The following is an 11,785-nucleotide window of genomic DNA, read 5'->3' as shown; positions in this document are numbered from 1 at the left end:
ATGTCATCAACACGCATCTGATTGTTGAGTCAATAAAGTGGACCAAATGTGAGAAGAGTTGTGTCTGCTGAGTCTTCAATGCTTCTATGTGGCAAAACTCAGGAGGTAAAATTCACATCAGCTATTTGTGTCAGTTACCTCGTCCCGAGCCCACGGTAGTCCAGGCCCAGTTCCATTTTGTGCCCTCGGACCTTCCCTACTTATCTTAGCTAGCCCTTCTCCCTATTCCCCCAGCCCTTCAGCATTCAGTTTCAGATGGCAATGACTTAGACATGCCAATGCAATACAGTGATGCCTCTGTCAGCACTCCAATGGGCTTCGTCAATGCTACGTTGACTTTTCCCACTTGTTCAAATCAACAATGAATGGGTAAGGTCATAGGGGAAGAGACTAGGTTAGGAAGCGAAATGGAACAGGGCCTTGCTGTTGGGTGCTGGGGTCGAGGCTTTTGAACCTCTTTAATAATAATAATGCTAAACATTAATTACTGCAACTCACAAGACCCTACCACAGCAACCACACAAACAGTGTAAATACAGATTGATAAATTATTTTTAATACTCTGTTAGATTGATACAACTAAGATTCCTGGAAGAGTTTAAAAACCTTGAGTGAAGTTTCAATTGTTTAATCCCAAGATGCATCAGCTGAATACACACAAGAATGAGTCTCAGCTCTCATAATGTACTCCTGTGAAAACACCACCCCACCCCAAGCGATGAGACTTGTCGAAGGAAAGGTACAATGTTGTGAACAGACCAGTCTCTTTGTCTTGAGAATGTGAATGTAGATGCCAGTGTCAACCAGTGAAGCTGTTCTCCCCAACGTTATCTTGTGGGAGAGTGTTTTCCACAGAGCCTTGAGAGACTTGAGCATCGTACTTGAAACTGGACCTACGGCCTTAACTTGAGACTAGGCTTATGGCCTTTCAATACATGTCACACAGTTCACATACGCACACACGTAGAGTCAATCGATCAGCATACATGAGTTACATTTTACACGTTCACTCAGTTAAATAATGTGTTCCCAGTGCCACCGACAGGTACATCTTTCAAGCCTTCTCAGAAGCAATTATTGTCCTCAACATTTCTCTCCAACAGTCTCCCGGATATATTTGACTTTAATCACATTTCATATCATCAGTCATAAAAAAAACAACTATCCGTTTGTTAACAGGGGTCACGGGTGCCCCACGTAAATCCTTCCCCTTGGTGTCTATCCTGACCATGTCCCCACTCGTTTTGTCGTTTTGTCTCTTGAGCTCACATTCTTCTTGTTTTCTGTTCTTGCTATGGATATGAACATACTACAATGTACATACTAAACATGAATACGATGGGTAATATTGTGTATTGATGGGTAGTATTGTGTATTGTTGTCTGTTAAATAGATGGGCTTTTGTAGGTTGAGAGAGACACTAAAGAAGCTGTGAGGTCATATAAAAGGATCAGGCAGAGCAAGAGAGGTGGGGGTAGAAATAAAAAATAAGAGGGGGCAGGTAGACAGCATCCATGTCCAGGTGAGGGCGCTGTTTCCATCACTCTGCTGCTGCTGCTGCTTCCTTTCTCTTCTCCAACAGGTTCTTCAGGAAGAACTCACCTGAGAGAGAGAGGGTGGGTGGGGGGGGTGATATTATTAAACATGGTAACAGAATAATGGGTTGAGCTGAAGGCAGAAGTGTGTGTGTGTGTGTGTGTGTGTGTGTGTGTTACCTGCTTTGTAGGAGGATCGGACCAGGGGTCCGCTGGCGGTGTAGACGAAGCCCATCTCCTTCCCCACCTCCTCCCAGTGGGCGAACCTCTCAGGGGTTACATACTCCTCCACCTGCATGCGTGTATACACACACACACACACACACACACACACACAGTCGCATTGCTCATCAATCATCTTTAAAGTACATTTTTAACAAGTCTTATTGAACTAAGGTGTGTGTGTGTGTGTGTGTGTGTGTGTGTGTGTGTGTATACCTTGAGATGGCGTTTGGTGGGCTGCATATACTGGCCCAGGGTCAGACAATCCACTCCTGTGTCTTGCAGCTCTGAAACAAGAGCACTGTTAATGTGAGGATGCTAGTGGAACAGTACTCTCCACACCATAGTCAGGTGTGTGTGTGTGTGTGTGTGTGTGTGTGTGTTTACCAGTCATGGTGTTTTGTATCTGTTGGTCAGTCTCCCCCAGCCCCAGCATGATGGATGTCTTGGTGAGCACGCTGGGATTGACCACTTTGGCGTGCCGTAGAACGCTCAGAGACTGGTCAATGTTCGCCCGCGGGTCACGCACCCTCCTAGGGGTCAAGGGTGACAGAACAACTTATTAAAAAATATAATTATTCCCTCACCCGACACATTATTGGAATGTCCTGATATATATGTACAATATATGCTAATTCTTAAGTGCAAGGCTGACAGTTTGGTTTTACTTATTCAAGATTCAAGATGGTTTTATTGTCATATGCACAACAGTTACAGAGCAATCGCTGGCAATGAAATTCTTAAGTCTTGGGCTCCTCCAACAGTGCAATAAGAAGTGTAGATAATAAAAATAAAAATAAAAATATAGAAACAACAACAATAACAATATTTAGTTAGGCGTAAATATAAAAATAAACTAGCAAGATAAGTCAAAACAATAAAAAGGTGAGGAGGAGCGTGAGACACGGCAGCCTTCCTCGGCGCCATCTTGGCAGGTTTGTTTGCTGTCATTGAAAACATGATGGTCATGTTCATTTTCATATTTTGTAAAGTGATTCCAGTAATTATATATTCTGGAGACAGCAAGGAAAAAGTTCCTTGTGCCATCTGCTTGTCAGAGTTGGTATTACAAGCTCCAAACAAAGACCGTCTCCATCCCTCCAATCCCGCAGGGAGATTTCGAAGCAGGCTATGCCATGTGGCCATGGGGAGAACTGCAGGGCACTGCAGTGGCTGGTGCCAAAAACCATGTTTCCCCATTGAAACCCATGTTAAACGGCCTATTCCATCTGGCCAATTAAGACTGTTTTGGACTGCGACTACTATCATATATCGTCTTCTCCCTGGGGCCGTCCTCCGATTTCTACCTCCACCAGCCTCCCATATGGAGTGCAAAAAGAGTCTGTACCTCTGCAGCTCACGGACCGTCTCTACATTGTGGGCGTAGACGTCCAGTCCTGATAGGGCGATCTTCTCTACCGCAGCCAGGTCGCCACGGAAATCAGGAGTCAAGCATTCCACCAGGATCCGAGGGTTCCTGAATGGGAATAACAACAACAAACAATGGAATTCTGAGGATCCCTCAGCCTTCCGATAAAGTCACAGAGAGATCAATGGTTTTGGAAATAGATGGATGGATGGATGGACGGATGGATGGATGGACGAGTTGATGGATGGATAGATGGATGAAAGAGAGACATCTGGGGGGTTTTCTTACCTCTCCTTCAGGTTGGACACAGTCTTGGCAAAGTGTTCTGCTCCTCCATCAGCAATGTCTGTCAAACAGAATGATGTCAGAATGATGTCCTGAAACCTCCCTCATGTCCTTGTGTCAGAGGTTAACTAACCAACCCTAACCCTGCAGAGCAGACTCTTGTTCCAGTCCAGCGCTAGCACATCTGATTCAACTAATCAAGGTATTTTGATTATTTGATTAGTGGTATCATAAGGTGTTAGCGCTGAGCTGGAAGAAAAGCCACCAGATAGTGCTGTTCTCCAGGACTAGTCATGATTCTGTGCTTTAGCTTAAAGCACAGAATCATGACTAGTCCTGTATATATATATACACACACAAACATTTTTTAATGTTTCTATTTTATTTTATGCACTTTGAGATTATTCTTGTGTAATGAAAAGCGCATTATAAATGTAATAAATTATTATTATTATTATTATTATTATAATAACACAAAATATACAGTTGCACAACATAGCATAGCACAGCACAGCACAACATTGTGAGATGTCCTCCTGCTTCACCCACCGTCTCTGTCGACGGAGGTGAGCACCACATAGTCCAGCCCCCAGGCTGCGATGGCCTTGGCCGTGTTGTGGGGCTCGTCTGGGTCCAGAGGGGGGGGCTTCCGGGCCGTCTTTACTGAGCAGAACAGACACCCCCGTGTGCACGTGTCCCCCATCAGCTACACAGAGGGAGTGGGGGGGGGGGGAGAGGAGAGAGGGTCAGAGCGAGCGAGCGAACGATCAGACGTCAGCCTATCATAGCGTGAATTTGAACGACAGAATGTGCGTCCGTTCCCCTCCATTCAAACAAACACAACCAGGAGGTCATGAGATTCATGCGACAAGCCCAACAAGCTTTACGTTCACTGGGAAATAGTGAATGAGAGAAGGTGTCCTCATCATATGTAAACAGCACTATCACCACCACCACCACAGGGCAGGACTTACCATGATAGTAGCTGTAGCGGTAGCATACTCTCCTCCACCCCAGCACTCGCCAATGTTGGGACACCTGGCCTCCTCACATACCTGGGAAGAACACACGAACACACACACACACGATATGAGATAGAACTACAACTACTGTTGTCATAACTCGCAGTGAGCGTGACACACACACACACACACACACACACACACACACACACACACACACACACAACTCACAGTGTGCAAGTTGAGGTCTCTCAGTGAGTTTTTCAGCTTGTTGTAGTTCTTCCCAATGGGGATCTCTGTCTTCAGCCATGGAGGAAGCCTCAGCCTATAACAACAAGACAGTCACACAAGTACTGCTAAAACACACATGTTGCGTAACAGCAATACGTTATTGAGAATTGTCTCTAGAACGAGATAAGTGCTTGTTGACAGCAGAACTTGTAAATCTGAGGTGTGGCCATGCTTTTGAGGTTTCTCAACATGCATTATTTATATAAGAGCATATATAATAATATAGAGAAGCAATGTTTGGTGAGTGAGTTCAACCCAGACTCACACCGTGAACAGCTAGGGGTACATATTGCGTAAAGAACTGTCAGAGAGAGTCAATCTTTCACTCAATTGTCCCTCTCTGTCCAACCAGATAAACTCAGGCACTAAGCTCCACACAAGATTATTTTAACAATCGGTGGCATTGAGGACGCCTGATTCGACACTCACATTCAAGCATCATTAAATACTTCTCGAAGTTAGGGAGCCCCTGCCAAGCAAGCGATTGTGATATTCTGCCGCTGCCACTAGCCTACCTTTCCCCTTTCATTCTCTTTAGGTTGCCTCTGTATTCTTCCCATTTGCTCTTCTCCGACAGTTCTCCCGAGATGAAATCCTGCAGATCGGGTCCGTCATCGTTCAGCTCCTTCTTGATGTCGTTCCGCGTCGGAGACGACTTGGCCACTGTGGTCAGACCGCTGGCGTACGCCTAAAGATAATGTACAACAGGACAGTCAGGGGTATTATTGATTGATTGATCACAGTCATCTTAAGCAGGATATTGGAGAGGAACATATGCCAATAAAAGCAAAAAAGCAATCAAATGATGAATAATGAATTTACTCAATATAGTAGAACGTCGTATACGATAAGATAAAGAGCATTCTCCGGTGCTGCTAATGCTCAGTAAGTACGTCAATCAAGGCCCTTGACCACGGTCATCTCTAGCCTTAGCTAGGCTAGCATCAATAGCCATGCCTAGCAAGTAAACATTGAGAACACACTATTCGTGATCGCACTATTCTGCTGACAAGATGCGAGGTTACTTACATGTGGATTGCATTTTGGAGACAGCCACAGGTGGTGACAGGAAAACCGACCCGCAATGAAACAACTTTGTTTGACTAAAGCCATGACTTTACCATGCTCGAAACCAACTAGCGACTGCAAAGACATCTAGCTATCATTGTCAACATCGCTCTGGTGGCGACTATTTTGGTCTGACAGAAAAGGCTCACGTTTCTTCCTTTACTTGAAAAACACAGCTGTTCTGAAAGCGTTTCCAAAGCATTTGCTGTAAACAAAGTCATTTTGTTCTAAATGCTTTTCTATACAAAAAAAACCCTCCTATTACAATATTGTGCTTATCGATCGACTTGTAATGTCTTGAGCCACAATAATGATGTAAGCACGTACAACACTACAATTGCGTCGTGACGTCCTTCCTTCTTCCTTTCCTCTACTACCGCCGAGGTAAGAAATGGTGGATAACTTTCCTAGCATTGAAAATCCATCTCCATCTATGTTCATCTAAGCTTCAAGTGCTTAATTTTGAACCATACAAATTCAGGACTCAATATGTTGATGTAACGGATAGTGTATGTTTCCCCTCAAACTACCAGTTTAACTTAAAAAAAATCATTAGATAGTTGCTCCACCGTCCGAGCTCACTCGTCTTAGGCCGTCATCCTCATGTGTTCCAAACGCGAACACAGTGGATGTTACGTTAATATTAATACTGTGTACCAGGCTGCGTTCATGTCATGTAATGACATGAGGTTAATGACCTAGGTTAATTTCAAACATATTGACCTCAATGTCTAACGTAAAGAAGACCACTAGCTACTCCTGTAAAGTCCCCAAGCTAGCTATGCTCCTATAGAAGCACCCTAGCTAGATGTAAACGCATGCACGTTTGTTGCAAACACCGGTAGCTACGTGGCTAAGTTGCCAATACTTGTTTGTGTACTTTTTCATTGATTCACAACTCACTTTCTTGTGACTGTTCCCTTACAGAATGAAGACCATTCTCAGTAACCAGACCGTCGACATCCCCGACAATGGTAAGATAAATATTTGATTTGTTAGAAGTACACAACCAGCTAGCTGACGTTAGCTCTCTTATCCAGAGACTGAAGTTGTATGGTCATTTAGTCAACGGCGTGCACCACCAGAGCTGTGTCGTATATTGTGTATTCATTCCCACTTGTTTTCGGTGCAGTCGAGGTGAGGTTGAAGGGGCGGACGGTGATCGTCAAAGGCCCCCGGGGGACACTCCGCAGGGAGTTCAACCACATCAACCTCGAGCTCAGTCTTCTGGGCAAGAAAAACATTAAGGTATGTATGGAGGTGCTCATCTGTCCATCTCTCTTCTGCTGCCTCTTTACACCTAGTGTCACACGGTGTAGGCCTAATCGCGGCCTAACTTTTGATTGACTGAATAGTTTGGATGACTTTGATTGTTTGGCTGTCTAGCATTTCAACCTGTCACAGAAATACACTGAAGCTGAGCAATGATAAACTTTTGTTTTGATTATGCAAAAATCAGAAATCAATCTCTTGCTCTGTTCTGGAGTGAAATGTCTGGGAAATGTGTGCTTCACTGTTGGTGTACTGCTGGCTGTGACGCTTGTTTTAATAAGGCACTTCTACATTTGTGGTAGAGAATATTCAATGTTTGATATGAAGTGTCACTTTCAAGTCAGTCTTGGAATTGCTTGCAGGGTAGACTCGCACAAAGCACTGTCAATGGGAGATTTGTCTATCTAGTTACATGTCAACCTGTCATCTGTGTGAGTCGGTGTGGCTTGACACTTGATGGATGCACTCAGTTTTCAAAGAGGAATCCCAAATGACTGAGTCTTAGTTTTAAACATGGTTGACATGGTGGGTCCAGCTTCAGATCACTGCAGAGTTGATGCAAATGTCTTAACCATCCCCCTACCCCATACTGCCCCCCAAAAAATGAATTGATGAACTGAGTACAATAGTCACTGGCATTTGGAAATGTCTCAAGCGTTGTCTTGCTGTGTTGGCCCTGACCCTCGAGTGACCAGAGAGATCAATGTAAACTGTACTGACACCAGTTGTTGTGGTGGTGTTTTTTTTATACAGTGAATGAAATGGACTTGCAAATAACAGTGATCTATAACATCTTTTCTTTCCCCACTGACTCACCATAGCTCCGTGTGGACAAATGGTGGGGCAACAGGAAGGAGCTGGCCACCGTCCGCACCATCTGCAGCCACGTCCAGAACATGATCAAGGGCGTCACCATGGTGAGTGTGGCGGCGGCTCCTGCTCCTTTGTCTGACTGTACTGTAACCTCGCAGTAGTGTTGTACCCCTGTGGTGGGATGTGCGTTATCCATCGGGATTCAATCCACCGAGGTCAATGAGTCTGGTTGGATCAAGGGTTTTCTGGTGTTAAGACATTTAGTACCAAGGGCAACTTGATTCACAAAAAAATGCATGAAGTATGAGGCTTCACTTTATAGCCAAAGTATTGTTGCTAGGTAAATACCACGAAACACTTGGCACTCTAGGTGGTCAGTGTTCTGGAATTATTTTGAGTTAATGAGCTTAAACTGTGACCTTATGGGGCACTTAGTGGTATGCGCATACTACATAATCGCAAGGTTCCTGGTTCGATTCTGACCCTTGACCTGTCTTGCATGTCATCCCTCCTCTCTCTCCCATCCTTTCTGTCAATCTCTACTGTGTCTATCCCAATAAAGCAGAAATGCCCTAAAAACACACTTAAAAAAACAAAAACTGTGACTCTATTCATTTATTGTGGAACCTGGTTGCTGTAAAGAAGCTTGTCTGTGTAATTGTTTGGGGAATTCCAATGGTAATGCTTGTGTGAATTGAATGTCTGTGATCGTGGTCGTGTTGATTACTGTGTGAACAGGCCTGTCATTTCGTAGGTAACCCTGGTCTCCATCTCCCCCGTCTATCTCTCTCCCGTCTACCCCTCTCAGGGTTTCCGCTACAAGATGCGCTCGGTGTATGCCCATTTCCCCATCAACGTGGTCATGCAGGAGAGCGGAACAATGGTCGAGATTAGGAACTTCCTTGGAGAGAAGTACATCCGTCGTGTCCGCATGAGACAAGGTGAATTGGGCAGGGGGTGTGTTTGGAGGGTGTTTGGGAATGTTGTCGACAGTAGATTTACATCAAGGCGGGTGGTTCGGAACGACTAGATTGGTGTTGAGACCAGATTTCTAGAATGAGACGTTGTTTCTTCGAAGTTCAAGTGCATAAGTAGTCGTGAGATTTCAAGAATAAGCATTAAGTTATGAAGTCATTTCAAATGCCGATATCTTCCTCTTGTTTTCTTTTTACACTTTTAATTTCTGTTATTTTTTTGTAATCCCTCTTTCCTCCCGCTCTCCTTCCCAGGTGTGTCCTGCACAGTGTCTCAGGCCCAGAAGGATGAGTTGATCCTGGAGGGTAACGACATTGAGCTTGTGTCAAACTCAGGTGAGACTCTACTCCTCCCTGACACTCATTCAGATCTCTCCATCACCACCTCTCAACTCAAAAGATCTATCCATCTCTACACCTCCCCAGAGTGAATCTCTAGCCCAGACAACTCCTGAAACACTGCTGTTCAACTCTCAAAATACACACTGGGAGTTTAGTTGTCAAGTCCAAATGGCCTTGTCGGTTGGAGCAAAGGGCTCCCATTGTGAAATGTAATTTAGTCCAGGACTAGGCTTATACTTTGTCCAGGGAAACAAAGCCCTAAAACACCCAGCTGATAAATACCTGGATATCCTCCTGCGTGGAACTTGTCAACAACACAAGGTCATGCTCATACCAAACCGACTAGTCAATGGCTGCTACTCCCCCGCCCTCACCTACTAGTGTGCTACTCTCCCCCTCATCCACACGTGTTTGATACCATTCCTCATTCCATGCATTACAATTAACCAGTCCTTCGATGTCCACCTCCCCTGCTCACTCTCTGCTCATGTCCCTATGCCTCTGCTCATGTCCCTATGCCTCTGCTCATGTCCCTATGCCTACTGTGAAACTGTGCCCAGAATCTAGATTCTCTGCCTTTCCTCTTCCTATAATCATGTTTGTTGTGATCCTCCTGCCCTACTTCCTCTCCCTCCCTCCTTCATGAAACCCTCTTCCTGTTCCAGTTGTTTCTCCCTCTGTCGCTCTTCCCCTCTTCCTCAATTTACCCTCTCTGTTCAATCTCCTTCACCCTCTCATCCATCCTCCCTCCCTCTCCTCCCCTTCCTTTTGATCTGAACCTGTTTCCTATATCTCCTGTGACCCATGACCCTTTGCCCTATGACCTGTGTTCTGTGTATGGTGCTTACCACCCCAGCCTCTCTATTCCAGCTGCTCTGATCCAGCAGGCCACAACTGTCAAAAATAAGGATATCAGAAAGTTCTTGGACGGTATTTACGTGTCCGAGAAGGGAACTGTAGAGCAACTGGAAAACTAAACGGAAAACTACACTTGTAGAGGTTAGAGCACGATACCAAGCCACCCCCAGACCCACAGGGGGAGCCGTCGCTTGTTTTTTGGTTTGTTTGTTGTTTTGTTTGTTGTTTTGTGCACTCGTCCATCCGTCGTCATGGTGCACAGTAGGGGAAATGCCAGTCTTGTTTTTGTTTGTTTCTTTCTGCATCATTGTGCCATCACAATGGTTGTCCGTCCGTGCCATGGTCCTTTGTGCAAAGCATGGTGGTTTTGAAGAACTGTTGTCACTTTATCCACGTCCCTGGTATTTTGGGTCATTTTAGAAAGGCAATGTTTAGGCTGTTCATGCAGATGTAATTGGCCATGTTGTTAATTGCATGCTTTAATTTGGCTCTTTTCAAACCTTTGTAATGCAAGCAGCTCATACTAACCATGGCATGATTCCATAGCTTTAACCAGTGTTAGTTCAATGTTCTACCCCTATTTTAGTCATATTAGGCAAAATTAAGATCACAAGTTTCACCTTTGACTCCAAGGTTGCAGATGCCCCTTTAGCTAAACAATAACCACCTTGCTGTTGCACAGCCCCCTTACTCTGGTCTAACACCCCCTCCCCTCTTCTCTCCCTCCAGCTGCCCTCATCCAACAGGCCACCACGGTCAAGAAGAAGGACATCAGGAAGTTCCTTGATGGGATCTACGTCAGTGAGAAGACCACTGTGATGTCACAGACCGACGACTAAATATCTGTATCCGTCTGGAAATATCTTGATCAATAAAACCTCCACTTTTTCAGTGACACAAACAAATACAGGCTCTGTGGCTTTTGTTGAGTTGAATGTTGATCTCGTTTGTTGTGATCTCTGAATCCAGAATTTGAGTGACTTGGTGTAGCCTCATTGAGACCAGGTCCTATTTTGGAAAGCCTGGGTAAATCCCTAAAGGGGTGGGAACCTGTTTGAAATGTGACATCATTAAACCAATCAAATACGTTACTTGGGCGGTGCTCCTGAAATTTTTCCTTCAGGTTTTTTAAAATGTTGCAAGCTAGCACAGGGAAAATTCAGCGAACATTCCTACCTGGTCGGAAGAGACGACCAGCAGAATAAGCAAGCATTCTACAGGTGTGTGGGGAAGAGTTTTTGCGATGCAACAACCAATGAAATTGCGAGCACATCCTCCCATAGCTCAGTCCAGTTCAAGCCAAGCCAGAACGGTTAATCGAAAGTTCTCTTGACCCCCAAAAGGGGCATGAGAACCACTGATGATTTGGAGGTATGGCCACGCAACACTAAAGCGCTGTGCAGACTTGGTCCTGGTCTTTTATATTGGTTCTGTGGAGTGAATTTGTTGGTGTGCTCATACACGTCCCTCTTGATGGCTTGAAAAGGAGTGGACTGGTGTTAGTAGCAAAATGGTGAAATCTCTCCGGCCATCAATCCAATGCTTTTTCGGCAGGAACCTGACTCAAAGCTTCTAATGGCATCTTCATGTCATACAACTGTCAGATCCAGGGGCGCACAACAGTCATACCAAGGAGTTTAACTTGTTAATTATACTGTTGATGGTAGCTGTGTATCGGTTGCAAAGCCCTTCAATGTAGCCATGTGATATCGGCTCGCGTGCTGTCAAGCGTCGAGATGAAGGGTAACAAATTGGAATGATGGTGAATCCCAGGCATGCCAGGGAATGAGAATA

At 44.9% G+C, this 11,785-nt stretch overlaps 3 protein-coding genes across 5 annotated transcripts in view; 2 read left to right on the top strand and 1 right to left on the bottom strand.

Moving 5' to 3' along the window:
- Positions 1-55, top strand: part of ugdh (UDP-glucose 6-dehydrogenase) — a 5,080-nt gene extending 5,025 nt beyond the window's left edge. Inside the window, exon 12 of the mRNA XM_083693021.1 lies at positions 1-55. This exon is cut by the window's left edge and continues 690 nt beyond it. The gene's annotated coding sequence lies outside the window, so the exon portion shown is untranslated.
- Positions 56-612: 557 nt separating this feature from the next.
- Positions 613-5,835, bottom strand: lias (lipoic acid synthetase). The gene is made up of 11 exons (XM_083693022.1): positions 5,694-5,835; positions 5,180-5,352; positions 4,605-4,698; positions 4,386-4,466; positions 3,961-4,117; positions 3,415-3,472; positions 3,106-3,234; positions 2,145-2,290; positions 1,974-2,044; positions 1,716-1,827; positions 613-1,602 (listed from the first exon to the last, which is right to left on the bottom strand). The coding sequence occupies exons 1-11, from the start codon at positions 5,817-5,819 to the stop codon at positions 1,541-1,543; spliced, it is 1,209 nt and encodes a 402-aa protein (XP_083549148.1). The 5' UTR covers positions 5,820-5,835; the 3' UTR covers positions 613-1,540.
- A 258-nt stretch (positions 5,836-6,093) lies between these two features.
- rpl9 (ribosomal protein L9) lies at positions 6,094-10,896 on the top strand. 3 transcript variants are annotated; one of them, XM_083693029.1, is made up of 8 exons: positions 6,094-6,116; positions 6,660-6,706; positions 6,865-6,980; positions 7,826-7,921; positions 8,626-8,758; positions 9,047-9,127; positions 10,004-10,132; positions 10,721-10,896. In XM_083693029.1, exons 2-7 carry the CDS (start codon positions 6,661-6,663, stop codon positions 10,108-10,110), a joined length of 579 nt encoding a protein of 192 aa, XP_083549155.1. In that variant the 5' UTR covers positions 6,094-6,116; position 6,660; the 3' UTR covers positions 10,111-10,132; positions 10,721-10,896. The 3 variants fall into 3 exon arrangements, with proteins under 3 accessions (XP_083549155.1, XP_083549153.1, XP_083549154.1); XM_083693027.1 differs by lacking the exon at positions 10,004-10,132; XM_083693028.1 differs by lacking the exons at positions 6,094-6,116; positions 10,004-10,132.
- The last annotated feature ends 889 nt before the right edge of the window (positions 10,897-11,785 follow it).

Source organism: Argentina silus, assembly GCF_951799395.1.
Source record: "Argentina silus genome assembly, chromosome: 21".
Classification (NCBI taxonomy): domain Eukaryota; kingdom Metazoa; phylum Chordata; class Actinopteri; order Argentiniformes; family Argentinidae; genus Argentina; species Argentina silus.
This window is presented reverse-complemented; position numbering and strand designations above follow the sequence as displayed.